At 48.8% G+C, this 25,463-nt stretch overlaps 14 protein-coding genes across 18 annotated transcripts in view; 9 read left to right on the top strand and 5 right to left on the bottom strand.

Annotated features, from left to right (window-relative positions):
* Positions 1-1,825: 1,825 nt before the first annotated feature.
* TERG_04687 (uncharacterized protein) lies at positions 1,826-2,971 on the top strand (the record flags this gene model as incomplete). The annotated part of the gene is made up of 1 exon (XM_003235582.2): positions 1,826-2,971. The coding sequence occupies one exon, from the start codon at positions 1,826-1,828 to the stop codon at positions 2,969-2,971; it is 1,146 nt and encodes a 381-aa protein (XP_003235630.2).
* Positions 2,972-3,721: 750 nt separating this feature from the next.
* TERG_04686 (uncharacterized protein) lies at positions 3,722-4,906 on the bottom strand (the record flags this gene model as incomplete). The annotated part of the gene is made up of 2 exons (XM_003235581.1): positions 3,722-4,630; positions 4,691-4,906. 2 exons carry the CDS (start codon positions 4,904-4,906, stop codon positions 3,722-3,724), a joined length of 1,125 nt encoding a protein of 374 aa, XP_003235629.1.
* A 335-nt stretch (positions 4,907-5,241) lies between these two features.
* TERG_04685 (uncharacterized protein) lies at positions 5,242-5,798 on the top strand (the record flags this gene model as incomplete). The annotated part of the gene is made up of 3 exons (XM_003235580.1): positions 5,242-5,452; positions 5,510-5,643; positions 5,721-5,798. The coding sequence occupies 3 exons, from the start codon at positions 5,242-5,244 to the stop codon at positions 5,796-5,798; spliced, it is 423 nt and encodes a 140-aa protein (XP_003235628.1).
* A 584-nt stretch (positions 5,799-6,382) lies between these two features.
* Positions 6,383-8,294, bottom strand: TERG_04684 (uncharacterized protein; the record flags this gene model as incomplete). Its single annotated transcript, XM_003235579.1, has 3 exons — positions 6,383-7,152; positions 7,217-8,173; positions 8,246-8,294. 3 exons carry the CDS (start codon positions 8,292-8,294, stop codon positions 6,383-6,385), a joined length of 1,776 nt encoding a protein of 591 aa, XP_003235627.1.
* Positions 8,295-8,755: 461 nt separating this feature from the next.
* TERG_04683 (uncharacterized protein) lies at positions 8,756-9,310 on the top strand (the record flags this gene model as incomplete). Its single annotated transcript, XM_003235578.2, has 3 exons — positions 8,756-8,975; positions 9,045-9,104; positions 9,165-9,310. The coding sequence occupies 3 exons, from the start codon at positions 8,756-8,758 to the stop codon at positions 9,308-9,310; spliced, it is 426 nt and encodes a 141-aa protein (XP_003235626.2).
* A 367-nt stretch (positions 9,311-9,677) lies between these two features.
* Positions 9,678-11,596, bottom strand: TERG_04682 (uncharacterized protein). 5 transcript variants are annotated; one of them, XM_003235577.2, is made up of 4 exons: positions 11,140-11,596; positions 10,330-11,087; positions 10,121-10,239; positions 9,678-10,047 (listed from the first exon to the last, which is right to left on the bottom strand). In XM_003235577.2, the coding sequence occupies exons 1-4, from the start codon at positions 11,494-11,496 to the stop codon at positions 9,728-9,730; spliced, it is 1,554 nt and encodes a 517-aa protein (XP_003235625.1). In that variant the 5' UTR covers positions 11,497-11,596; the 3' UTR covers positions 9,678-9,727. The 5 variants fall into 5 exon arrangements, with proteins under 5 accessions (XP_003235625.1, XP_047604282.1, XP_047606373.1 ...); XM_047748304.1 differs by having other exon boundaries at positions 10,121-11,087; XM_047749850.1 differs by having other exon boundaries at positions 9,678-10,239.
* A 263-nt stretch (positions 11,597-11,859) lies between these two features.
* On the top strand, positions 11,860-12,877 carry TERG_12173 (glycerol-3-phosphate dehydrogenase, mitochondrial; the record flags this gene model as incomplete). Its single annotated transcript, XM_047751170.1, has 1 exon — positions 11,860-12,877. Exon 1 carries the CDS (start codon positions 12,299-12,301, stop codon positions 12,875-12,877), a length of 579 nt encoding a protein of 192 aa, XP_047606371.1. The 5' UTR covers positions 11,860-12,298.
* A 108-nt stretch (positions 12,878-12,985) lies between these two features.
* Positions 12,986-14,393, top strand: TERG_12172 (uncharacterized protein; the record flags this gene model as incomplete). Its single annotated transcript, XM_003235576.2, has 2 exons — positions 12,986-13,178; positions 13,255-14,393. 2 exons carry the CDS (start codon positions 12,986-12,988, stop codon positions 14,391-14,393), a joined length of 1,332 nt encoding a protein of 443 aa, XP_003235624.2.
* A 200-nt stretch (positions 14,394-14,593) lies between these two features.
* On the bottom strand, positions 14,594-15,929 carry TERG_04680 (uncharacterized protein). The gene has a single exon (XM_047748303.1). It carries the CDS (start codon positions 15,623-15,625, stop codon positions 15,314-15,316), a length of 312 nt encoding a protein of 103 aa, XP_047604281.1. The 5' UTR covers positions 15,626-15,929; the 3' UTR covers positions 14,594-15,313.
* Positions 15,930-17,368: 1,439 nt separating this feature from the next.
* TERG_08823 (uncharacterized protein) lies at positions 17,369-17,671 on the top strand (the record flags this gene model as incomplete). The annotated part of the gene is made up of 1 exon (XM_003235574.1): positions 17,369-17,671. The coding sequence occupies one exon, from the start codon at positions 17,369-17,371 to the stop codon at positions 17,669-17,671; it is 303 nt and encodes a 100-aa protein (XP_003235622.1).
* A 2,004-nt stretch (positions 17,672-19,675) lies between these two features.
* TERG_04679 (uncharacterized protein) lies at positions 19,676-20,011 on the top strand (the record flags this gene model as incomplete). The annotated part of the gene is made up of 1 exon (XM_003235573.2): positions 19,676-20,011. One exon carries the CDS (start codon positions 19,676-19,678, stop codon positions 20,009-20,011), a length of 336 nt encoding a protein of 111 aa, XP_003235621.2.
* Positions 20,012-20,708: 697 nt separating this feature from the next.
* Positions 20,709-22,929, top strand: TERG_04678 (uncharacterized protein; the record flags this gene model as incomplete). Its single annotated transcript, XM_003235572.2, has 6 exons — positions 20,709-20,739; positions 20,795-21,411; positions 21,473-21,908; positions 21,976-22,255; positions 22,308-22,414; positions 22,517-22,929. 6 exons carry the CDS (start codon positions 20,709-20,711, stop codon positions 22,927-22,929), a joined length of 1,884 nt encoding a protein of 627 aa, XP_003235620.1.
* A 42-nt stretch (positions 22,930-22,971) lies between these two features.
* On the top strand, positions 22,972-23,997 carry TERG_04677 (guanylate kinase; the record flags this gene model as incomplete). Its single annotated transcript, XM_003235571.2, has 4 exons — positions 22,972-23,137; positions 23,223-23,336; positions 23,435-23,637; positions 23,728-23,997. 4 exons carry the CDS (start codon positions 22,972-22,974, stop codon positions 23,995-23,997), a joined length of 753 nt encoding a protein of 250 aa, XP_003235619.2.
* Positions 23,998-24,428: 431 nt separating this feature from the next.
* Positions 24,429-25,463, bottom strand: part of TERG_04676 (uncharacterized protein) — a gene marked incomplete at both ends in the record, with an annotated part of 4,794 nt that continues 3,759 nt past the window's right edge. The window contains 4 exons of the mRNA XM_047748302.1: positions 24,429-24,761; positions 24,833-25,046; positions 25,109-25,246; positions 25,312-25,393. Coding sequence (XP_047604280.1) covers positions 24,429-24,761; positions 24,833-25,046; positions 25,109-25,246; positions 25,312-25,393 — 767 coding nt within the window. The remainder of the gene's footprint in view (positions 24,762-24,832; positions 25,047-25,108; positions 25,247-25,311; positions 25,394-25,463) is intronic.

The raw sequence follows: 25,463 nt of genomic DNA, 5'->3' as shown, positions 1-25,463 counted from the left end.
TTTGCATTCTCGCTCTTCTTCCCTTTCTTCCCTCCCTTTCCCTCCTCGCTGCCCTCTTCTCTTCTTCCTCGCGTCTAAACCCTCGCCTCCCTCGCCTACTTCTCGCCGCTCCCAGCTCCCGCCCTCCCGTCGCTGCCAAATCTCCTCACTCTTCCACTCCGGCCTTACCTTTCTCTCTTCCTATCTTTCACTAACACATAGTACTCGGCATCTACATGGAGTAAGCTTCGTGGCCTACTTCTACTTTGGCCTTGCGTTTCGACTGCCGCCTTTTTTTTTTTTTTTTGTCCCTCTGTGGTTCACTGCTGTCCTCGTCGCATTGTTCGCCCACACCCACCCGAACGAGTCGCATCAACCAGCAGAGGGAACCATCAAACAGACCGTCGTATTGTCCTCCTCGTTTCATCGCCAGGACTGCTCGATTCCCTCTGCGTCCTCCACTTCATGTCCGTCGTCGCACCTGCGCCGCTGCCCAGCGGCAGCCGGGACATCGCGGCTGAGGCCAGCCCGGAACAGAGTCACTCCAGCTTCACCGCGGTTAACGGCAGAGATCGCTCGGCCTCGCTCATGAACGGACAGCAGCCCGACATGCGTCCGTCTCCCTCTCGCGACGACAGCAGCAGCAGCAGCAGCAGCAACAACAACAACAACAGTGCCGGCGCGGCCAACAGCAACGGCTCTGTTGGTGGGCACAGCGGCGGGAACAACGGCGGCACTGCCAGCGCTGCCGCCAGCAACGGCGCCAACTTGCCTCTCTCGGATAAGCCAGCAAGCGCGGACGGGTCTCGTGACTCGCCCGTGGACCACGCAGACGCTGCTTCAGCCCAGGACAACGGCAGCACCACCACTGCCGCCGTCGCCGCCGCTGCTGCCAGCAATACAAACAGTGCTTCGGCTTCGGCTTCTTCTTCTTCTTCTGCTGCTGCTGCTGCCAATAACAACAGTACTAGCACTGCCGCTTCGTCAAACAAGCGCAAGCGATCCAGCATAGACAGTCACCACGCCGACCTCGTGCGGAGCCCCGGTCCGTTGCCTGCTGACCATCCTCACTCACAACCACCGCCCGCCGCAAATGGAAATTCAGAACACCCTCACCATCACCACCACCACCAACAACAACAACAGCAACAGCAACAGCAACCATATACCAGTGTTGAACGCCCAGACGAGGCCCGACCAGGCACCGGCAATGTCGCCTGGGACTACGAGATGAGCGGCTCGCAACGACACCCCAAGCCGCAGCAGCACATGGACGCTTCCGATGCTCAGCTCGCCGAGGCCCTGCAGCGCGAGGTCCAGAGCGAGACTCCTTCTGAAAATGCCTCCACTATGGAGATGCAAGGTGGCGGCGGTTCGTCGGCTCACAACATGCAGAGCCAGTCTCCCAGTGCCTCCCAAGTTGCGCCGAAGCGGAAGAGAGTCTTCAGCAACCGCACCAAGACCGGCTGCATGACTTGCCGGCGAAGAAAGAAAAAGTGCGACGAGCAGCATCCCTCTTGTAAGTTTTGCCCTACTTTTGGTCCATTTTTACTATTTGTATTTTTATTTAATTTCATTTTTTATCTTATTCTTTTTTATTTTTTACATTTTTAGCAGTTATTTTATTTTATTTTTTTTTTTGGGTCGTTGCCCTTGTTCTTAATTAAATTATGGCCTATATAACTCAAAACTCGTATTCTGACCCTTTTTTTCTGCAGGCAACAATTGTATTCGCGGTGGGTTCCCCTGTGAAGGGTACTCGGTCCGCAGCACCTGGCAGAAGCCGTCCCAGACCAAAGGCCCCATCCCGCTTCAGTCCAAGGACCGCTATCCTGAACCACCGAACATGTACATGCAGGATATGAGTCCCCAACGTCATGATTCGAGAATGGGCGGTCCCATGCTTCCCGACGGAAGCAAGGCCAGACCGGTCTCGGTTGAAGAGAGCGAGCGAGCTCAGGCTTACATGACCAGCCCCAACAGCTCTGTCGCTCGCGTGGCATGGCAAAAGGGCTCGTGGCAGGCGGCCAATCACCATATGATGCAGGATTCCGCCCCCAAGATGGAATACAGAGATGGACCCGTCATGGCCGACATGTCGCGTCCGGAACCTCCAAAGTCAGACTACCACCACTCACACGCCAACAACGCCGGTGGTAGCAACAACAACAACAACAATAATAATAACAGCCCCGCCAACAACGGCTCCGGCAATAACGCGCACCAAAAACCCGGTCTTCCCGTCTTCCAATCCAACATGGAGCCGCGTCCAAACCACGCTCCTCCAAGAGTCGACCCGGGTAACTACCCCACCCAGGCCCGTCTTGCTCTCAGCAGCATGGAACCCCATGTCCCCTTTGAGGGTCCCACCGAGAAATCGGAAAAGGAAAAGATGCTCAGCGGCGAACAGTACCGGCCATTCGACCCCGAACTCGTCCGCGACCGTGAACAGTGCAAGTCCGCGCTCTGGAGGTTCACCAACGCGGGTAATCCTCTCTACGGCATCAGTTCCGCAGAAAAGACCCGTCTGCTCACTCAAATCTTACAGCCGCCCCCCATTGAACCATCACCAGACGCTCCCCCACCATCAACCAGCACTCCGACAGGCTCCCTTGGCCCTGGCGCCGTGCTCGAGTCCCCCTTCAACTGCCACTACGGTTACAACATCAACATTGGCGAGGACGTGCTCATCTCCGAAAACTGCTTCTTCGCCGACGACTGCTCCATCAACATCGGCGCCCACACCTGGATCGGCCCCAATGTCACCATCCTCAGCTCAATGGCTATTGGCAGCATGCAGGAACGCAAGGGCTCCCAGTCGAGGTACCAGGGGCGTCCTGTCGTCATTGCTGAAGACTGCTGGATTGGTGCCGGATGCACTATCCTTCCCGGCGTCACGCTCGGACGTGGCGCCTACATTGCCCCTGGCGAGGTGGTCCGTTCGCAGATTCTGCCCTACGGTTTCCAGGGATTGAAGCCAAACTACCCTTAAAGGCACCAGGCCTCATCGTGATCCTCCATAATAGTCACCTTTATCTATTTAGTTTTCTCCCCTATTTCTTCTGCAGTTAATTCTTGACTGCCGATGGGGCGTCCTTGACTGCTACAGCCCCTGACACCCCCTCACGCAGCCCCGTTTTGGCGTATATATTTTACTACCTCTGTGATGCTCAACTTTTCATTCCCTCCCCCATATTTTACGCTAGCCACGACTGCTTACAAAAAGCTCAAAGGGTGAAAGGAGAAAAGACTACCAAATTCAAAATCTGGCAAATGGCATCTGCATTCTCTGGGCCGTTGCTGTCTTCCTTTTCCACCAACATCAATCTATCTCCGTTATCCATTCTCCGTTGTTGCGATACACTCTCAGTTCAGATATACTATCCTGTCTTTTCGTTTCTTCCTTGTCTTGCTCTTGATCTTTTTTTTTTTCTTTTTTTCACCCATGCTTCCGCCTCCGGTGAGCATACATTTTTCTTCCGTTTACGCCCTTTACTGCCAATTTAACTCCCTGGTTTAATGGCGTTGACGAAAATGGCGTTCCTGTCTTGTCCCTCCGTCTGTCTCTTCTTTTAATGTGTTTATGTATCGTAGTCGGTTTATTCCGCTTGAGAAGAAATCTATATTTCCTGGTAATGCCATGCTATCCTATTCATCAAAGCGATTAATCCGATATTTTTACTCATACGCTGTATCCCCGAAGCCGAATTTGGCAATATTAGGTACCCGAAATTAGTCAGGTTTAAGACTCTAACCAGTCCAGCAGCTCTGGGACAAAGTACGTCGTCACAATACTCCCACCAGCCCTGAGTATACCTTGCATACTCTCCATTACCATCGCCTTAAGCTCAAATACGCCGGCCTTCGCACCCGCATGGATCATTGCATATTCCCCGCTAACTTGATACGCGGCAACAGGAAGATCCCTCCCCAGCTCCTTCGCGTCACTAATGATATCCAAATAGGCTCCCGCGGGCTTTACCATGATAATATCAGCCCCTTCGTTGATATCTCTCTGAATAGCCCTCCTCGCCAGTCCTCTACCACTCGGCGGGAGCTGATAACACTTCCTATCACCGAACGAAGGCGACGAGCCTGCAGCATCCCTGAAGGGCCCGTAAAGACACCCGCTAAACTTCGCCGCATAGGACATGAGAACTACTTGATGCGATATACCTGCTTCAATGAGCTTGAGCTTGATCGCCCTGACACGTCCGTCATTCATATCAGAGGGAGCAACGCAGTGTGCTCCAGCTTGTGCATACGCCACAGCAATATCAGACAGCCTCTCAACAGAGAGCGTGTTGTTTAATGATCCGTCTTCGCGCAGGATGCCACAGTGGCCGTGGGAGGTGTACTCGCACATACACACGTCTGCAGTAACGTACAGCGATGGGAAAGTACTGCGTAGCAGGCGAATGGCTTGTATCACAGGTCCGGAAGGGTCATCTGCCATGGTTCCCAGTGCATCTTTAGCTCCCGGGGCCAACGGTACGCCGAAGATGATGACGGACCTTAGGCCCTTCTTAATCAACGGCTTAAGGAATGGAATCAGCTTGTTCAGGCCAATTTGGTACTGGTTTGGTAGCGAAGGCACGGCAATTTGGTCGTCAGGTCTGTCCGTGATGAAGAGGGGGTACATAAGCATGGCCTAGATGCGCTCAAAGTTAGCGAGGACGGTGTATGGTAGGGGAAAGCTTGTGAGTCTCACTTTGGTTAATTGTCTTTCTGCCTGCCATTCTCTAGTTAATGGATGGTTGTATCCTGCATGAAGCTGGCTGGAAATGCTCCCTGAGACGCTGACGCTTGTGGTTGTGCTCTGGTATGAAGACGGGGCAGCAGCATGAGAGCGAGGGCCTTTGGGTATACGCTCATCGCCCTGGGAGTCTCTGAACGCAATGTCCGACACGAGGTTAGAGAACGACATCTTCAAGATCAGTTCTGCCCTTCCTCTTCTTCCTGTTCCTGTGGTCGTTCTTCCTCGTCAATTGGAGATTCTTCATCTTCGTCTTCATCCTACCCCAGCCAATTTTCAGATTCAGCCAGGCGGGACAATTTTTTAGACTTCCTGAATTAGTCAGCAGAGCGATAAGAAGCCAAGCTCTCGTGACGTCTTCCTTTTTTATTCATGCCAGTTGGAGCCGTTTAAATGGTCAGCAAGCGTTTCAACAATTTTCTCATCTTTATAAGAGCAAAAGCATTATATCTTTTGATTCTGTTTGCTGTTTGGGGCCCTTACAAGGGTACTCCGGTATAGTAGCCATGATTGGGGCTTCGGCTCAAAACGCATCAGGAACAACTACAAACACTCAAACCACTACTCCAGAGCGGGGTGGCCTACCGTTAACAGGTACTCTAAGACTAAGGGGAGAGGCAGATGAGCAAAGTAGTGAACCGCCAGAACAAGAGAGGCATATAAAATGGGCAGAGGACGTTGTCGATAACGAAGGTCAGGGGAGGAAAAGCTCTAAAGGTAAGTTGTCCTTCCGAAGTCCTACAAGGTCAGCCCGCTTACCCTCACCACTGATAGTCTGTTGTATCTACCATAAGCCACGACCCGCAGGCGAAAGTAGCTCGGAATCAGAGTCGTCAGACTCGGACCTCGACGATGACTCTGACGATGATGCTGGTGGTGGCCGATCAGACAAGGCACATTCTTACAAAGTATGCCCCTTCCTGATGCCAAAAAACCAACACTCCATTATTGAGCCAGACCGAGCTAACGTGCATATCATTACCAGGGATCCGGATGCTCAGACCACCAGAAACGGAAACCAAGACCAAACGCTTACGAACGGATCCCAAAAAATAAGAAATAGATGCCAAGCGAGCAACGGAAATGTCGAGCTGATTTCATACCTATTAACCGCTTCTAACTCCGGGTTCAACAAAAAAACCATGCATGCAGTGCGCAGCTCTCAAAGTCACATTGGATCCAACAAAGAGATTGGCATCCGGTAAATAAGGTTCCGTCGGATCCCATGAATCACTGCTTCCGTGTCGGGCATCGTATATTTCCAGCTGACGCCCTTCAAGGGGCATGGGTGTCGATGCAGGACAGGGAAGACCGGCGGCAGATTGAGATGAGATAGTTGTGTGAATGGTGGCGGGAAATCTGGGATAAACGAAGGCCACCCACCTTCAAGCTCGGAAAAAGGAAACAAGCCCAGATATACACATATGGATTTTAATTGTCCAGGCATTTGACGATCTTCTACTCAAGAATACGAAGGGTAGTAGGTAATAGCACATGCTCTTGTGTTGGTCTCAAGTTCACATTTATTAAAAATCGCATGGCAGCCCTTCGTATATACATGGATTAGATTTAGACTGCAATACTGTGGCTTTGATCACACTGAAAAACCAACTTCAGACCTATGTGTAATGACTTGACCACAGACGGTTATACCGGTCCATGTGCCAATGGATTCATATCCAGTCTATAATTCGGATGTGACGAATTCCTGCGAGAATATCTCACAGGTCTGATGCTTGGGTCTGGAGTGGGTGCTCGCATAGATCTATGCCTTTGCTCACGATTTGGCCATGTTCCATCTGTGTCTGTATCATCGTCGCTAGAAAAATAGTTGCTCTGCTCAACCACTTCGAGATCCTTCTCAAGACTATCTTGATCATATATTTGGGGCAGACTTTTCTTGACACCGGATTTAGAAGGTAACCCAGCCTCAACTCCATCGATATGGTCGTTATTTGACCTCGAAAGTCGCTTAATCGCATAGTCTGCTACTGCGTCCACTAGTTCTTCGGTGGGACGTCTCATTTTTCCTCTTAGACTAGGCTCAGCATAGTTTACTGGCCCACGCGAGCGTCTAGACGGTCTTGATCGCTGAGCTTGCTGCCCGATGGCACTTGTGGATTCATCTTCCGATTGTAAATGCTTGTCCAGGCTGCTTGCTCTGTCAACATGTATCTCTGAGGATACATTATCTTCACTCTGGTCATCAAGGGCGATCTCGATGGGTTTATCCAAATGAATCACACCCTCGTCAACGATAACTTTTGCTTTTGCATTCAACGGCAGATCTGAAGCTTTACGGCGGGGATTGCGACCTCCTTCTGTTTTTCTCCGTCCAGATGAATTTCGTTTCTCAGAAGCAACATTATTATGTGCTACTTTTTTCACTGTTGACCTTGGGTTTAAATTCACGTTTTCTACCACCCCGAGTCAGATTAAATCCGAAAAAAATAGACGGACAAGCAATAAGGATATACTTACTAGGTTCAAGAGCCTTTCGAGACTTCACAGGCTCCGCTGAATTCTTCATGCCTTCCTTGCCCATGGACAAGAGGCCAGGTTCATTTTCAGTTCCAATCCCAATGTCTCCTGGTAGTTTATTCGGGTTCTTCTTCGTCAGAGTGTATTGAAAGTCATCTTTCTGTTGCTTAGCCTGCGGAAGGTTTTCGGATTCGTGTGCGTCAAATTTCCGTTTAGAGCCAGCAGTCGCAGAAACAGCATCATCATTGCCGGTATCAACGTCTTTCTTCGATATCAAAGTCTCGACCAAAGAGCTGTCTCGTCGTTTTGGTCGGGTATTCACTGGTCGAACTTTTCGTAGGACGTCTGCTACTGAGTTTTCATTTGTAGGGCATGGCATTGGTGGCTCCTCCTGCTCATTCGGGGGAGCATCAGCATCGGGCTCCTTTACCACCACGTCAACATTATCCATAGATTGAACCTGTCCAATGACATCATCCATCTGTGGCATTTCTTCCTCTTCTGGCTCTTCGTCGACTTCTGGGGCATACGCTTTATCTTCGGGAATTGCGGGCAGGCAGTTGCCATCGTCAAACAGGCCGTTATCCTCGGAAAGTCGTAAGAGGTTTCTGGGGGTAATTCGTTTTGTTTCCGTTTCCTTCTGGGGTTGATTTTCTTTCAGAGCAGGCGCATTGTTTTCACAACTCTGGGATGGTAACTTGTTGAGATCCTTAACGAGTGCTGTCAACTCCCCTAAGCCTGACTCGAATCTCTCTCGCAGGGAGTTGAGGCGTTTTTCGAGATGTGATCCCGTCCGGTATTGCTGAAGCTCATTATTTGCGGAGATAATTCCTTCTCGTAGTGTGATATTTTCGGCTAGGAGATGCGATATCTCTGCCTCGAGTGTTCTTATGCGGATGGACTGTACTGAATTGGCTCGGGCAATCTCGCGGTTTTGTCGGATGAAGCGCCGCTTTACTAATGCATATCCTGTTAGTAGCTGATTTCCTACGATTTTATGAATTCTCTAGACAGCTAAGGGAAACATACAGGACTCAATGGAGTCCAACGTTGTGGGTAGGTCATTTAATCGAGCCATAACTAGTCGAGCCCGCGGTCGTAGCTTGGCAATAGATATGATCCCTCTCAGGTCGAAGTCGTTAGCATATGAGATTAAGAGCCTCCAGGGGTCGATGTGTTGAGTTTCTTCTTCTTGCGATGCTGTCTTTCAGTGATGGAAGTAAAATCAACAATCGTGTTTGCAGAGGTAGGAGAAAGTCTTGGCTTAACACTGTTTATGTTTATCCATTTACAGTTAGTCCCCGTTTTTCTCTCCCATTATATAATCAATGTTTGTCTGATTACCGTATTGTTACACATTTGACACGTGATACTTCATAGTCGAAACAACCACCGCAGAACGACTTCGAAGTACTCCGTAAGTGGTGATACTTCAGGACTCGCGATTCCAGAAAGCAACCATACCTTACATGAGCTTTGCAACAGATATGAGGGTGATGTTTTATTGGTTGTATGAACTGTCGTCGCTACCATAACCCGATGTCTTACAATAAGCGTGCAACCGCGATATTCCCTTCTTCCGTTACGGGTACTTTATCATCCCGTCCTGGAAGTCAATCCTCAAGTTTAGCTGCCCTGGTAGCTGCAAAACAGGCGGAATTAGAGGATATCCAACAATTACGTGATACCAGCCATGCCCTTACAAAACAGTTAGAGGCGTTGGAAGCAAAACTTGCAACGTTGCAAAATGGAGCCGAAGGTAAGAGCAATCCATATCACTCATAAAATAGATATATTTCGGAGCATTAACCGCGTCCCTTGCTTTTAGCTGTTGCTTGTATAATGGCAAATTTTGACAGCGTCCTCAAGGTCATTAATATGGCAGCGAGTAAGTCAACTTGTTTACCCTGTTCGTAAAGTGGTTATCTTCCATACTAAGCTGGGCTAGGTGGCCTTCCTCAAGCCAAAAACCAAGAGAGTTCGCCAGATGTAAATCAACAAGAGGGTGCCAAGAAGGATATTGTTACAGACTCCCTTCCAGTTCCCCTTGTACGAATATTACTGGAACAGCAGGCCCCAGGGATCAAGCGATAGACTATAATAACGAGGCTGCTATATTTGTTTTCCACTGAAGTGTTCTGCTTTTCAGTCTACCGAACATATCAGAATAATATGAGCATTAAGAGTTGAAATGGGTTTTATCCGGCGAAATGTGCTACTTTATGAGTTGTGTTAGATACGAAGCATCCTAGAGGCCCTTCAACAAGAAGGTAAGACTAGTTATAGAACTATGGATTATTGCTTACCTCTTTATTAAATGGGTGATTAATGATAATGCTGATCATATTAATGTCCTGTTAGAACTATCGGAGAGTACGAGGTGACTTGGGTGGAACTATAGCCAAAAAAAAAAAAAAAAAAAAAAAAAAAGCTAGTGATATACTTTATATATATATAACAATCGTTGTCAGGGCAGATTAAGCACATATGTACAAAAATCCTTGTATCGTATTATTTCGAAGAGAAATTAGAAATGGCCGCATCGAGTGCAGTTTTGTTCTTCGGTATAAATTTCACCTTATATTTATTAGGGATGGCCACCAAGCTCGTTGGATCAGAATTTCCATGGATTGGATGAGTGTTGACCTTTTCGACTGAAGTAATTCTGAAGCTGTTTAGCATGCGGATTAGGATAAGATAAATCTCGCGGTTGGCCAGCAACGATCCAGCGCACATACGATAGCCGAGGCCATATGTGAATAGTGGTGCTTCTGGTCTTTCGATCCAGCGCTCGGGGCGAAATACTTCCGGGTCAGTCCATATATAGGGGTCTTTAAAAATAAAAGAGTTAGCACGAGGACACTGCACATATAGGATGGAAGTGTATAAAATAAGTATACTGACCCATGTTACATGCCCAAGCATTGAGGAAAAAGACGGTTCCTTTTGGGATGACTTTGCCCTCATATGTGATGTCCTTGATCGAGGTTCGCGGGAGTGCAAGGCGGAGGACCGTGAAATACCTATAGCATACAGTCAGTTCGGTTTCCTTTCTAGGACCGTTCCCTGCGTGTCCAACATAATGTAACCAGGTGTGAAGTATTGTTCTATACCTAAGACACTCCTTGCCCAACGCAACGATATATTCACACTTTTGGTCATCTACTGCATCACATAATGGTTGGTCTTGAGAATAAAACTCTTTGATAGCGTCTGCAGCCTTATCCTGGATATCGGGTCTTTGAGAAAAGAGAGCAATGCTCCAAGCTATTAATGTAGTCAGGGTATCCAATCCTCCAGAAAGCATAGTCAAGCTAATTGAAGTAAGCTCTTCTTTATTCAATTTCGCGTCCTCGTCAAGCATAATATTGGCTTGAATGCATGGCTGATGCTCATTCTTGGCCATCCTTTCCTCAAGGCCAGCATTCAAGTGTTGCAAGTACTTATCACGGCGATCTCGCATTTCTGCGGCTTTCTTGGACCCAAAATTGAAGGGATTCAAGCGAAGAAGCGGGATATAATCCTGTAAGTTTCCAGTGGTGCTCCTGAATCGACTAATCTCATCTTCGACATGTGTGATTTCCTTGAAAAGCTCCTCCTCTTGCGATGCCATCCGTACACCCCAGTTTAGGGTAAGAGCAAGGCTAAGACTGAGTCGCTGGATCATAACCATGGGGTCAATAGCTGTATTCCCCGCGTGTCCATATTTAAGCAGTTCAGCAATGAAATCCTTAGTTTCGAGATCCAAATGGCCCACATATGATTGGACAGATGGCTTGTTGAGAGCAGCAGCCGCTCCCTTTCTTCGCCTCTTAAGAGATTCACTATAAGGAGAAGTTCCAATTGTTGTACCGGCGGTGTTTGACACCACCTACTCCAGTTTGTCAGTAGCTATACGAAAGAACGTGATCTAGCCAACTCACTTTGTGAAATGTGTAAAACTCAGGTCGTGAACTTAATGCTTGAGAATTCTGGCTGAACAGTGTCTTTGCAGAGGCTGCTGTATTAACCACAATGATAGGGATATTGCCCAACTGGATCTGGTATACGGGGCCGTACTCTGCAGACCATTGCCGATATTGCTCAGCGGCATTCTCCTGGATTTGCTCGAGGTTTCCAATCATGAGAAGGCCCGGCGGACCCTTAAAACCCTTAATGCGGGCCATATACCGCACGAATTCATTGCTGAGGATATACACAGTGGAGAGCACACATGACAAAATGAGCAAAGATTCGAGTGGGTAGTCCACCAAGTTTGAGAACGTCTTCGCGAATACCATCTTGAGGATACGGCTCCAGTGGTGGGGGCGGCCGTCTGACGAAGAATAACAGCAGAGCAAACAACTCCTTTCAACCGATCATTCTTCTTTCTCAACAGATTATGAACTTTTTTTTTTGTCTCTCAACACCAGCTGGACTTCTAATTATAGATGTAAACCCCGCGCTTAACATGGGTGTCTGCCTCGAGCACGTTCCTCTCTCGAAGCGGCGCTTATCGCGGAAGAGTTCCGCCTTGCGCCTCTTCAAGTCGGCTATCGGATTAACTGATTTGCCGTTGCCGGCGGCTGTCAGCCTCGCCACTTCCCTCTTCCGGCGCACATGCTTGCCCCAGAGGCCGACACAGGGCTGAGCAGGTGAAGCTTCCGGGCTGCTCGCACAGCGACTGACGTAGATGCGGCGACAAGGTGGCCCAGCTTGCTGAGAGCCACCGCATGGCTGGGTTTCAGAAGTTGCGTATATATAATCAGAGGTAAATAAATAGATTATCGAGTCAGAAGTCGCGGCCAGCTCCAGTCTGTGTCCACCGAATACACAAGGCCGGGTGAGTGTCGTGATCGCCTGCTCCACACGGACCAGTCGTCGCAAAAACTTCGGCGGCACACTGTGTCTCTTCCTCAATTGCTTCAGGAAGGAAAGCTGCTGGCCTCAATCTTCAAGCTGAACTGCGAAAGAAAAGGAAAAGGAAAAGTGAGTGAGGGCGTTGGGATCTGGCGTGTCCCTGGACTTGCGGAGACCAACCAACCCATATCGGAATCTGGCAACCGAATGCTGACTGTTTGATACCTCTCAATTAGCTCTGTCATGTCATTCAATCAAAGACGACGAGTTCTGAAGCCTCTTCTCTATACAGCGGGAGCTGTTGTTGGTGGTGGAGGACTTCTCTACATCTCATATCGACCGCGCAACCTCCCTGGTTCCGATCCTGCCGCCGTCCCTCCGCCGACTACTCTCGGTGGAAAGCTTCAGCCGCCTCAGTTTCCCCTCATCAAGTCGCGCGATGAGCAGATCAATGACTTGAGAAGGCACTCCGCTACGGCGCTGCCCATAAAAGCTTTACAGGGCGTAGTTGAATCAGCGCAGGGACAACCGCAGAGTTCAGCCGAGAGCTCCGAGAGCTCTGGAGAAGGAAAGGAAGACGACAATGTGTATGATATTCTGGTGATCGGTGGAGGGGCTACTGGGTCTGGAATTGCTCTCGATGCTGCAACACGAGGCCTCCGTGTTGCTCTGGTCGAGCGCGATGACTTCAGCGCCGGGACAAGTAGCAAGAGTACCAAGCTGGTTCACGGAGGCGTCCGCTACTTGGAGAAGGCGGTTTGGGAGATGGACTACAACCAGTATGTTCTCACCCGCCTTGTTATCATCCCCTTCCATGGCTGACCAAAGGATTTCCCCTGTCTTCCTTTTTTTTAACGATGAAGGTACTCGCTGGTGAAAGAGGCATTGCGGGAGAGAAAGTACTTCCTTCACACGGCCCCCCATCTGTCCATGTGGCTTCCCATCATGGTGCCAGTGCAGAAATGGTGGCAGGTGCCCTATTTCTGGGCTGGTACGAAATGCTACGATTTTCTTGCTGGCTCCGAGGGTATTGAAAGCTCATATTTCTTACCCCGAAGTAAGGCTTTGGATGCATTTCCTATGCTTCGAAAAGATAACCTTTTTGGAGCCTTGGTTTACTATGGTTCGTGGTCCAATGACCTTTTTTCATTAAGATTGTGGTAGAGCTTTGAGTACTTACTAGGACTTGTGTTTTATAGATGGCGCGCATAATGACTCTCGTATGAACGTGTCATTGGCAATGACGGCAGCGCTATACGGCTGTACCGTGGTCAATCACATGGAAGTGACAGGGTTAACGAAGGATGCCAATGGGAAGCTAAACGGCGCCAAAGTTAAAGACTTGATCGCGGAGAGGAATGGGGAGAAGGATGGCGAGTTCACGATCAAGGCCAAAAGCATAATCAATGCTACAGGTCCGTTCACTGATTCCATCAGGAAGCTTGACGACCCAAGCATCAATGAGATCGTGGCACCAAGCTCTGGGGTACATATCATCCTTCCAGGGTATTACAGCCCTGCAAAGATGGGGCTGATAGACCCTTCAACCTCAGACGGTCGAGTTATCTTCTTCCTGCCTTGGCAAGGGAACACCATTGCAGGCACCACGGACAGCCCGACTGAGATCACCAAGGATCCTATCCCGTCTGAAGAAGACATCAACTGGATTCTCAGTGAGATCCGAGGATATCTGGCACCCGACATCAACGTCCAGCGTGATGATGTCCTGGCTGCGTGGTCTGGAATTCGACCCTTGGTTCGGGATCCGAAGGCCAAAAACACCGAGTCTCTCGTGCGCAACCATTTGATCTCAGTCTCTAATTCGGGCCTGTTAACCTGTGCTGGTGGTAAATGGACCACCTACCGGCAAATGGCCGAGGAGGCAGTTGATGAAGCCATCAAGCAGTTCAACCTTCGGCCAGGAAAACCTCTCGCGACTCCCAACACTAGCGGTGTCCTTTCGTACAGTGATAACGCCGTGCTGGATGGAACTTGCCAGACACACAGAGTTCGACTGATGGGTGCCCACGGATACTCCAAGACGCTGTTTATCAACCTTATCCAGCACTTTGGCCTCGCAACCGACGTAGCTAAACACCTTACTCAATCCTACGGTGATCGAGCGTGGGAGGTGGCCGCTTTGTCAAATCCAACCGACATGCGCTTCCCGCTTAGAGGCGTGCGTCTCTCACCACTCTACCCGTTCATTGATGGCGAAGTCCGATACGCTGTGCGCCGCGAGTACGCCCAGACCGCCGTCGACGTGCTCGCCCGACGCACAAGACTGGCCTTCCTAAACGCCCAAGCCGCCTTAGAGACTCTTCCCGTCGTCATCTAATCTGGTTGTTCGTAGGAAATCTCATCACTTGAGCGAGGTGATGGATAACCATAAAACAGCAAGCAGATGGAGAAAAAAAAAAATCTGAACCAGGGCGGGTTTTGAGGCTCAGCTAGGACTTCAGTAGTCTTTTTTCCTTCCCCCCCCCCCCTTTTTTTTTGGCTTTGTTAAGGTACTCGTGCGTTGGAGCGGACGTTGGAGTATGAACAATAGCATTCTATTCTAATGATACATGTTTTCTTCCGGAGAGAACGTGCGTGTGCGAAAAGAAAAGAGTAAAAAAAAAGACAAAGAGACCCCTTTAGCAAAAAAAGCATCAAACCAGAGTTATAGAAGAATTCAGTCCAATAAGCTCCGAAGCTCCCTCATCCCTTGGTTTTTGCCCCCTTATCCCGCTAAAGTCATTGTCTAGCAATGAAAGCAGACATAGAATCCGAAAAGCAAGCAAATAGACAAAATAAGACATTAAGGGACGGCAATAGAAATATTAGGAAGTAAAGAAACAAGAGATAATTGAAACAAAAGGCAAAGGAAAAAAGAAAAGGAAATAATGATGATGAAACTTAGACAAAAGGAAAAAGAGGGAAGAGGCAGACCGGGAAATGTGTGGTGTATACCGGTTACCCCATTTTCTTTTGATGCGGCGTGTAGTGAAAAAAAAGGGGGAGAGATTAGGTATCATATCATGGCAAAGTTGATCGATCGTTGAGCAGTTTTGTCTAATGGGAGTTGTTCTCTCTCTTGTCGTACTCCACTTCCAGGCCTCCTCTCTTTCTGTCTTTCTCTCTCTCCCTTCTCCTCAATCCCTGATGAGAGTATTTCGGTGGGTTGGTTGGTTGGTCCACGCGAAGTAGTATGGAAGCCCGGACGACAGCCTGCTGCCTTATAGAGCTTGTGGAAGCCAGGAAATAAGGGCCCCTTCATGCACGGCGTTGTACGTAGCCGTCAATTTCAGATGGGTTGCCCCTGAAGTTGTTCCAGAAACGCTCAACAGCTTGCTGGGCGACAGGAGAGTTTCTGAAACGGTCTCGGAAGTAGTTGAACAAAGCGAACTCATCTCGGTTGAGGATATAGGAGTCTGGCTGGCTTTGTATTCTTCTCCAGACCTCGTTGATCGCAGCTTCAAGGACCGCATTTGCTCGTGGGTCAACCTGGCCGTCAACGGTGTTTCTGGCAGACTCCAGGGCACGTCTGACGGCCTCAGGGCTAGTGGTATTTGGGCTGTTGGCCATGGTGATGGGGAGCAGAATAAGCACGAAAAAATAACGCGAGTAAAGGTAAAAGGAGTAGAGAGGATGAACAGTGCTGTTAGATGTTGAGAGAGATAGCTTGCTTTGCGTTTGCGTGGAGTTGGCTTGTTCTGCTGTATATTGGAATGAAGACGGTAGAGAAGGCGGTATGGCTTTTGGTTCCTCGCTTGATGATGGAGAAGAAAATTAATTCAACTCCCACCGTCCGGATCGATATATTTATATTTGAGGAAGGAAGGAAGCTTGACAGCCGGGTAGTTAGGATAGAGACTGTGTTATTTTATTCTTTAATTTTATTTTATTTTTTCAGGGTCTGAAATTTTTAACGTCTCTCGTCTCTCTAGACAGAGTATAGCTCTCCTGATTATGCGGAGGTGCAGGCAGGTCCCTCAAAACACCCCTGGGGAGGCGACCAACGAGATGTGACCAACGCTCTTTTGCGGTGGCCCGTAGTTGACCGTGAGGCTTGACTCGTGTTTGCTCCCCCTAGTATGTAGCCAGGATGGGAGGACAGGCCCATAGGAAGACGTTGAGCAAGCCATCCTGCTTTTGTTGTCTGTGTTTTAGTGATTAACCATGTGGTCAGCCCAAAGTCCAATGATATCCCTAGACGGCGGGGGAACGGGAGGGGGGGAGCCGCCGGCACAGGCTGACGGCTGACATGCAGCAAGTTTTTTAAGCAGGAAGCCGTGCCTTTTGACATCAGGTCGTGCGTCATGCTGGCGAGCTCCCCCAGTCACTCCATGAGCTGGGCCTGGACGCCTCATAGCCGCCATTAATACCAGGGAAGGTATGTATGTACCCAAGTATATTCTGGAGATGTGCTCTGCCTGCCGAGCAGTCTAGGTGGTTAGTTAGTTAGGGGGTGGTGGTGAACGACTGTGGCCCAGGTGGTGTTGCCATGCATTAGATTAGAACCAGCGTTAGTTAACCATAGCTAGCATTTTGAGCAAGGGTGCACACCAACTGGCTGTATAGTCGGGGACAGATATTATTAGCCTCCGCCTCGCGCTCTCTGCCATCGGAGGAACGAGCTAGCAAGATCTTACCTAGTTTAACCCTAGTCCAAGTCCTAGTTCCTTTTTATTTTTTATCTCCCCCCGTTCATCGTGCTTGCATATATGTACGGAGTATACATCCCTCCCTTCAATCTGCGGCCCGCCCTGCTTGGCTGGACTATTACTCAGAGTACTCTGTAAGCGCTCTATTTCTCCTGCGTGCGTGGTCAAGCCTGCCGCAGTTTGAGCCTCCTCGCCTCCTTTCTTCTCCATAACTTTCTCTCCTTTTCCTTCCCACTCGTTGTTTGAGATAATTATCTTGCTCAACGGTTTTGCTGAGTCAGTCTCATGCAGCAAGCCGCATCACCACCGTAGGTAGCGGCTAACTACTCGGATTGATTGAACACGTAAATCTTTGTAGCTACGCCGCTATCTCCTCTCCATAAGCAGTGCATTGTCATGATTTTCAATTGGGATTGCAGCTGGATTGTAGCGGCCCAGCGTGGGGCAGAGTTTAAGAGCTTTCCATCCCAACTGGCGAGAGCCCTATTCACAGCGGATGGAATGCCCGGAGGTTGGAAGGTAAAAGGCGCCGTACGAAAAGAAAATTTAAACATAAAAAAGAATTCAGGTGGATGTTGATATCAAAAAAAAAAAAAAAAAAAAAGCAAAAGAAAGAAAGAAGGGAACGAGGGAGGGTAAAAAAAAAAAAAAAGGGCACACCCGCATGATCAGCAAGGAAGACGACCCTATTGCACAGTATGCCGTGCGTCGGGAACCGCCAGCGACCAGGATCCTCACTCCAATGGTCGGGTATTGTCAGGATCCGGCTGGGTTAGCGGCGCAGCAACCCCTTGGAGCGGCGTTAAAACTCAGATTGATTGCTCGGAATGGAGGGAGGGAAGCAAAAGCCATTGGCATGCATGCGGCAAAGGAGCAGGGTTCTCTGTGGAGGGCTTGGACGGCAATCTGGGCCGACAAACGCTCCATGCAGCTCGTGGAGCGCTACCACAGTATGGGGGCAGTCTGATATAGCTAACTCTAAGGATGTTGTTGGTGTTAGTTCTATACGTGGAGATAGAGACAGACGACGGCTCGAACCCGAGACCCCCTGTTCGTGCACAGGAGCCCTTCTCCCTCCCTCTTTTCTTTTTCTATCGCCCTCCTTTCTTCTTCCTTTCTTCTTCTTCTTCTTAGTTTGATCTGCCGCCGCTCGGGCAGAGTCAAGTTGTATCCTCTGTCTGTCGGCCGGAGTATACGTTCTCACGAACAGAGTTACTCTGTTCCCTCATATATATCTGTGACACCGCCTATAATCCGTAGGGCCTGAACAGGTAGTAGTTGTCTCATTAATCATCAATCATCAGATCCCTTGGGATCATCCTTCTCAACATCCGCAAGTGTTTGTATCTCGTTAGTTATGCAACCCACAGCCTGATCCCCTGGCCCACACACAAGATACGGACAAGGACGTGGGTGTCAAAGGAGAGAGAGAGAGAGAGAGACAGAGAGATTCAATAATAACTGCCAACAGCAGCGGCAGCAGATCAGCAAACTGACCCCATTTGCTGAGGTGCCAGGTTGCTATTATTATTGACAGGCGTAGGCTGGGTCTTATTTGGTCCCTTTTGCCTGCTGAACCCCCAATGCTCCAACATTTTAACGACGACGGAACCATCGCCATTGGCTGAAGCAAGAAAAGATTATTATTATTATTAGTCCACAGTCTGCTATGTACTCCATGACTCTAGATGGAGCCATTAGTTAGACACGACGAAGAATTTGCAAAAAAAAAAAAAAAAAAAAAAAAAAAAGAAGATTTAGAATGATAGTTATTATTAAAAATATTATCGCCCGTCTCTCTCCTTTCTTTTCTTTTCGTAAATCAGCTTTCTTCTCGCAGGGCCTATAATTTCTTTTTTTCCAGGGTCTCTCTCGTCTCTCGTCTCTTGGTTGTCTCTCGCCTTCTCACTGGCTCTGTGGCTTCGCCTGCGGATGTTGTGTTGACGTTGTCAGAGTTGGCGCTTTTAAGCTTCGAGAGTCCCGTAAAGGGAAGTTCTTGTTAGACGTTGGATGACAAAGCAGTTCACGTGCTGTAGTTTGCACAGTTTGCACAGAACATATGCTTTCCCGGCTTGGCGGGCGGGTGTTGATCACGAGATAAGCCGGGTCTGCGAGTTTGAGCGCGCAAGGATGGATCCATGGATCAATAACACCAACCTTGAGACGCCCGAGGAGCAGGACGACGACGAGGCGGACGAAGAAACAGACAACGCTGGTCTCCGCGGGCTGTGATCCAGCCCTCGTCCTGCAGCAAGATGGTGTACTATTTTACGTCAAATACGGTGACTCCTGCAGCGTTCATTTATGTTGGCAAAGACAAGGTTGAAAGTTAGACTGCCAGAGTCCCTCCCCTCCCCCCTCTCTCACTCTCTCCCTATCCCTCTCCATAAGCCGGAAGGCTGCTTGCTCACTAACTAACAGTTGGTCTCTGAAACATCTTAGACGAAGATCTGATCAAGCATGGCCTTGAGAATGACGTCTGGTAGCTACGTGTCCTGCCTCCTCTGTCAGATTTCTCCTGTTCCTGCGGCTTACTCGGTGTCGATTTCTTGCCTCGTTTCCCTAGGGTGTGTTTTGTTGGATGCTTTTCCCCCGGTCTCCTCCTGCTCGGCTCGCAGAATTCAGTCCTGGATTGCTGACTTGCATTTCTTTTTTTGCCTTTGGTCCGTTCTAGTTTCATGTCGACAATCTATCAAGTGCCCACGTCTACCTTCGACTCCGGAAAGGCGATAGCTGGGAAAATATACCCCAGGAGCTACTCGAGGACTGCGCACAGCTGACCAAGGCAAATTCTATCGAAGGCACGTTCAACAGACGCTGATCCTCTCTTTAAATTTTTGTTTTCTACCTTTCCTTCTTTACCTCTGCAGCGTCCAGCTGGTGAGAGCATCGATTGACAGACGCAGGAAATAAAAAGGACAATGTGACTGTGATATACACGCCATGGTCCAACCTACACAAGACTGCGGCCATGGCCACAGGCCAGGTCTCATTCCATAACCCCAAGCTCACACGCAAGGTCTTTGTGCCGCAACGACAGAACCCCATTGTTAATCGACTGAACAAGACCCGGGTTGAAAAGTTTCCCGACCTTAGAGCCGAGAAGGAAGAGTACCTGGCACAGTGCAGAAAAGAGGAGCGCAAGGCTAGGGAAGAGAAAAAGGCACTGGAGAAGAAGGAACGCAGAGAAAGGGATGAGCTACGGTGGCAGAAGGAACACGCCTACGATGATCTCATGAGCCCAGAGAGCGTCCAACAAAGCAACAACCAGGACCGAGGTGAAGACTTTCTGGATGACTTTATGTGATACTCCGTACATCTGGGTTATCTAGCTCTGTTATCATCTTAATAGGATCACCTCGGTCGCCAAGGGGATAATATCCCCAATTCAGGAAGGATGCTACAGCACTCCTACGCGGCCGCCTGAGTGGCTTCACCCGGGCTGTTCCTTGGATGACAACAGAGCCTATGCATTGCTCTTGGATAAACTCCAGGTCTTGGGCTTCTCCGGTCTCTTCTCGACATATCTAGATCATCTGATGAATAATAGTGGAAAGAAATACTGTGCTAATGACAAAAGTAATAATTATAAGACAACTTTGTAAGAAAACACGCCCTTGGCGCTCGTTAACTAAAAGGCGAGACATTCTCCAAATCGAATCAGAAAGCTTTCTTTCAGTGTCTTCACAAGTGAGACAAAAGGCACGTCTACCCGATGGCGAGGCGTTTATATACACTCGATCTTGCAGTCTGCGTAACTATCAACTCAATACATAGGCTTGAACTTATGGCTCTGGATGGGTAGTTACCATGTTCCATGTCAAGTAGCCGGTTGCTGACGCAAGACTGGTTTAACTAACTAGTCCAACTAAAATATACAAAACAACGTATTCTCCAACCTCCAAACGGTCGATTCGCTCCAAACATCCAATTAACACTGCTCCTAGACGCTGTTTCAACCTTGCCTCTTATTTCCTGCTAAAAACATTATAATAGCTAAACAAATGCCTGTCAATTCAGCGCCCGCCGGCCAAGGTCAGTCGCTCCGCATCCTTAGCCCTCTCAGGATCTAACGTCCTCCATTGTATAGTGGCCGAAAGCAAATCGAAGAAGAACAAGAAGAAAGGCGGGAAGACCGGAGCGCAGAGTGAAAAAGATGGGAACTCTGGCGCGACCCCCGTAGATTCCAAGAAGGATGGACAGCATGACGAACAACTGGACATGGTATTACATACCTCCTACCCTAAAATGACAACCTGTCTAAGTCAAGAAATACTAAAGCTTTTTGATTATCGTTATAAGGACTCGGACCACACAACAGTGAACGGATTGCAAGAAGCTGAGCCGTCGGCGTCAGTTACAGAAAGCCTCCAGAACCTCTCAATCGAAACCTCAACATCACACTCGAACGAAAATCAACCAGCGTCGGATACCAACCCAATGAAAAATGAAGCGGTTGACCGAGACACTGACGGTAGATTTGATGTTCTCGTGCGCGATCGAGACTCGCTGCGGGAAGAAGTCATCGAGATGCGCCGTTCGCTCGAGGAGATACAGAATAAGCACGATGAGGAAATGGAAACCTTGCAGGAGAAGCTCCGGGTCTCAGAAAGCCAGAAAGAGCAGGCTGAGTCGCAGTTCCACAGCTTGTTAGGGAGAGTGAATACAATTAAGTCTCAGCTGGGAGAGAGACTGAAAGCTGATGCTGTATGTTCCTCTTGATGCTGTGCTGACAGGTTTTGCAGTGCGAGGCTAACCAGAGCTATAGGAGGAATTGACTGAAAAGAGGGCCCAAATTGAACAATACGAAAGCGAGAATGCCTCTCTGAGAGCTGAACTGGAGGCTAGATCTACGAATATATCCTCCCTAGAAAGTGAACTCGAGCAACAGTCAAAAGAGCTTTCCAGTCTGCGAAATAGAATAAACCTCGCCCAACAGAATTGGGTTAAAGAGAAAGAGGAGCTATTGGCACAGGAATCGGAACTGCGAACGGAATTTGAGGAAGCTAAGCAGGCAATGCACAGCTGGGAGATAATCGCAATGGAGGAGCGGTCCATTCGAGAAAATCTGGGAGAAAAAGTTATAGATCTAGATGAACAGCTGTCGACGCTTAGGGCAGATTACGAGAAAATGACGTCTGATTATAACTCCCAGGGAGTAGCAGTTGAAGGCCTCCAAAAGGCGCTAAGAGAAATTCAAGCTGGTATGAATGTTCCCTTCCCTTTCTGGACCAACATTTGCAATCAATTTACTGACTACTTAATGTATAGCTCGAAAGCAAGAATTACGTGAGCTGGTAGAAAGTACCAATGCACAAGTAGAGGAAGTTCGAAAGAAATTGGAAGATGCAGAGAAGCGTGCAGCCGAAGCGGATGCTGCCCGAGAAGAAACACAGAAGAGCCTCGAAAGAGCTTTGCCGTTTGAGAAGGAGGTCAAGGAGAAGAACCTGCTGATAGGCAAGCTTAGACACGAAGCCGTTACTTTGAACGAGCATCTCACAAAAGCTTTACGGTTCTTGAAAAAAGGGAAGCCTGAAGACAACGTGGATAGGTATGTTCAATCTATTACCATCGTGGTGTTGTCTCACGCTGACTACTGATAGGAATCTTGTTACGAACCACTTTTTGCATTTTCTCTCTCTGGATCGATCGGATCCGAAGAAGTTCCAGATATTGCAGCTTATTGCTGCTCTCCTAGGATGGAATGATGGTAAGTACTGACTACCTGCCAACTCCTGCCAATTTTTTTTTTTTTTTTTTTTTTTTTTTTTTTTTTTAAAAAAAAAAATGTTTAGCTGACGTTCTATCACAGAACAACGAGAGCAGGCTGGCCTTGCTCGACCGGGTGCCTCGGGGGGTTACAATAGTCTTAGAGCTCCACGGTCTCCGTCCATGTTCAAAACCCCAAGCTCACCCTCCCTAGCAACAGGATATTTTGGTACCAATGCAGATGCGCGGAAAGAGTCTCTGGCTGAGCTATGGTCGAATTTCCTTGAGCAGGAAGCCCAGGCAGAGGGAAAGCTACCGGCCCAGACGAGAATCCCTCAGACAAAACGGCGTCATGACCGAACTGCTTGTGTATTAGAATCCCGTTTTGTCCATCTCTCCCGGTCTATTTCCCCCATGCTTCTCCATATTCCTTTCAGCCCCTTTTTCCTTCGTCTCTCCAGATATGAAAACCACTACGTGTATCAAGCAGCGGCGGCGTGCTTAGTCATTGGATAACTCTAACTAGCTACAACGTTTTTAAATGGAACTTTCCCACTCATGCAGCTTTGCGCGCCAAGACGAGAGAGGATGACATTTTATATGAGGAGGGGCGGCGGAGCACTGTTGAACTGTGATACACCGTTAGTCAGGTACAGGCCCTCCTCCAGCTCTTTATTTCACCCATTCGCATACAGCCACAGTCTTGCCCGCATGGCTTCCACAGGTAAACGCAAGATTTGCGCCCCCGTCCATGATGTGTACGGCGCAATCTCCTTTGGCGATACGGTGCTAATGGCTCCCTGCGGCAGCATCTCAAGGCCCCCGGCCCGTCGTGATATCTGGGCCTTCAGGCACAGGCAAGTCGACCTTGCTCAAACGCCTATTCGCCGAATACCCAGACAAGTTCGGCTTCTCCGTATCTCGTGAGTGCTCACCGCCACAAAGGAAAGCAACCAGAAGAGTTGTGTGGTTGTGACTGGCTTTTTTGGCTGATGCGTTGCGCGTTCCCGGGGAAATACAGACACCACTCGAGGCCCCAGACCAGGCGAGGAAGATGGCAGGGAATACAACTTCACCACCAAGGAAGCTTTCCTGAAGCTCGTTGATGAGGGAGGATTCATTGAGCATGCCCAGTTCGGCGGAAACCACTACGGAACCAGCATTGCGGCCGTAAAACGTGTTGCGGACCAAGGAAGAATATGCGTCCTAGACATTGAGATGGAGGTAAGCAATGGATCAAGTAAAAAGGAAAAGCTAGCCGCATGTCGTGTTATTTTGGTTCTGACCGTTTGTGTGAAATCCGTCTCTGTATAGGGTGTGAAACAAGTGAAACGGACCGATCTTAATGCCAGGTTCCTTTTCCTTGCTCCTCCGTCTATCGAAGAGTTGGAAAGACGCCTGCGTGGTCGCGGTACTGAGTCAGAGGACAGCCTGCAAAAGCGACTGGCCCAGGCCCGAGTTGAGTTAGAATACTCGAGGCAGCCTGGTGCGCATGACAAGATTGTTGTTAACGATGAGCTTGAGGCGGCATATGTCGAGCTTAGAGATTGGGTGGTAGATGGTGGGAAGTTTGGTTCGCAATGATCATGGGATAACCTCCTCTTTTGGCATACAATCTTGGAGCTAGCAGTAGTAGCCTCATTTAGAAAACGGGGCCGACACAGACACTACGGATAGACACAAACCTAGAGGATGGTGTTTGTTCTAAAACGGATATGAGATTGGCTACAGTGCTCTTAAACACTTTCGACTGCCTAATGGGACGCACGTAAGGATATTAAAAGTAATTTCAAAATGAGAAATACGGAATAACAGAAATCAAAAGAATAAGTAAAAGAGAAAAAAAGGTAACGGCCATTAACGTTGACGTCGCAGGGACTTCTCGAGCCCGTTAACTATGGCGCATGGAAGATTAAGTGGGTTGGGTATCATGTTCCACGTTAACTTGAAACCCTCAAGAAGGGAAAGAGTTTGGTAATAGCAACAAAAAAAAAAAAAAAATACGAGAGAAGGCCTTAGTTGCCGTTCATAGTCACTCTTTGGGAGTTGCGGCTCAATTCCCGGTCGGCAGCAGGGCTAATTGGTCGACTTCCAGAGTGGCCGGTTGCACTGCTCTCCTTCAGAGCAAGAAGCTGCTTAGCGCGGAAAGTCTCATAGTGTATCTGACTGGTGGTTTCGATCAGGTCCTGAAGGTGAGTGCGGGTGAGGAAGTTGCGGAGATAGACGAATTCGCAGTGGTTTTCATTTTCAACGTTTATCACGCCCCAGCGGTTCTGACGACCGCGGACCTGCTTTCCATCGACAATGATAGATTTCTCACTGCCGACAACAGCAAACGGAATGATATCCTAGGCAAGAATGCTTAGCCGCGACGTCGCAAGGGCTGGAAAAATTATATGAGGGGTAGAGAAGGAAGTACCTTGATCTGCGCATTGACAGCACGCTCCTCGTCGTCAAGTTCGTCGTTGTCGTAAGGATACATCTTGAGATTGTGGAAGGTGAATTCCTCCTTGATTCTTTCCTTGAAAGCAAGGCGCTCCTCCAGGGTGAGGGAGTCAGACTTGGCGATAACGGGCACAACATTAACAACATCAGACAATTTCTTGAGAACGACGATATCAATTGGTTTTAGGCTATAATATAAGTTAGAAAATAACGGCGGACACAAATTCAGGGGTCATGTCTCAAAACGCACGCATGTCCAGATGGTTGGATGAAGAAGAGACAGCAGTGGATTCTGGTGTCTTGAATATATCGTTCACGCTGAGCAGTAAGCTCCTTGCGCAAGTAGGCGGAGTGCTGGTCTTTGATGTACTTGACGATAGGGTCCCAGCTATGAAGTCAATTAGCCCCGACAATGTCCATTCTGGACCAACCCAATGGCCTGGCTCAACATACCATCTGTCATTATTGACTTGGTCTCCGTATCCAGGGGTATCAACAATGTTCAATCTCAGGCGTACACCGTTTTCCTCAATGACTATTAAGCACGATCAGATATGGGTGGAAAGTGAAAAAAAGGGGGGGGGGGGGGGGGGGGGGGGGGGGGA

The sequence above is a fragment of the Trichophyton rubrum genome (genome assembly GCF_000151425.1).
Source record: "Trichophyton rubrum CBS 118892 genomic scaffold supercont2.4, whole genome shotgun sequence".
In the NCBI taxonomy this organism is placed as follows: domain Eukaryota; kingdom Fungi; phylum Ascomycota; class Eurotiomycetes; order Onygenales; family Arthrodermataceae; genus Trichophyton; species Trichophyton rubrum.
The sequence above is the reverse complement of the archived record's forward strand: the minus strand, read 5'-3'. Positions and strand labels throughout refer to the sequence as shown.

Bases quoted from the DNA above. Each gene is read 5' to 3' on its own strand.
- TERG_04682 (XM_047748304.1), bottom strand. From the start codon at position 11,496: ATGGTATTCGCGAAGACGTTCTCAAACTTGGTGGACTACCCACTCGAA. The intron at 11,088-11,139 runs GTGAGTTGGCTA...AAACTGGAGTAG, and splicing joins AGTTTTACACATTTCACAAA to GTGGTGTCAAACACCGCCGG. The intron at 10,048-10,120 runs GTCAGTATACTT...TTATTTTTAAAG, and splicing joins TGCTTGGGCATGTAACATGG to ACCCCTATATATGGACTGAC.
- TERG_04680 (XM_047748303.1), bottom strand. From the start codon at position 15,625: ATGGCCAACAGCCCAAATACCACTAGCCCTGAGGCCGTCAGACGTGCC.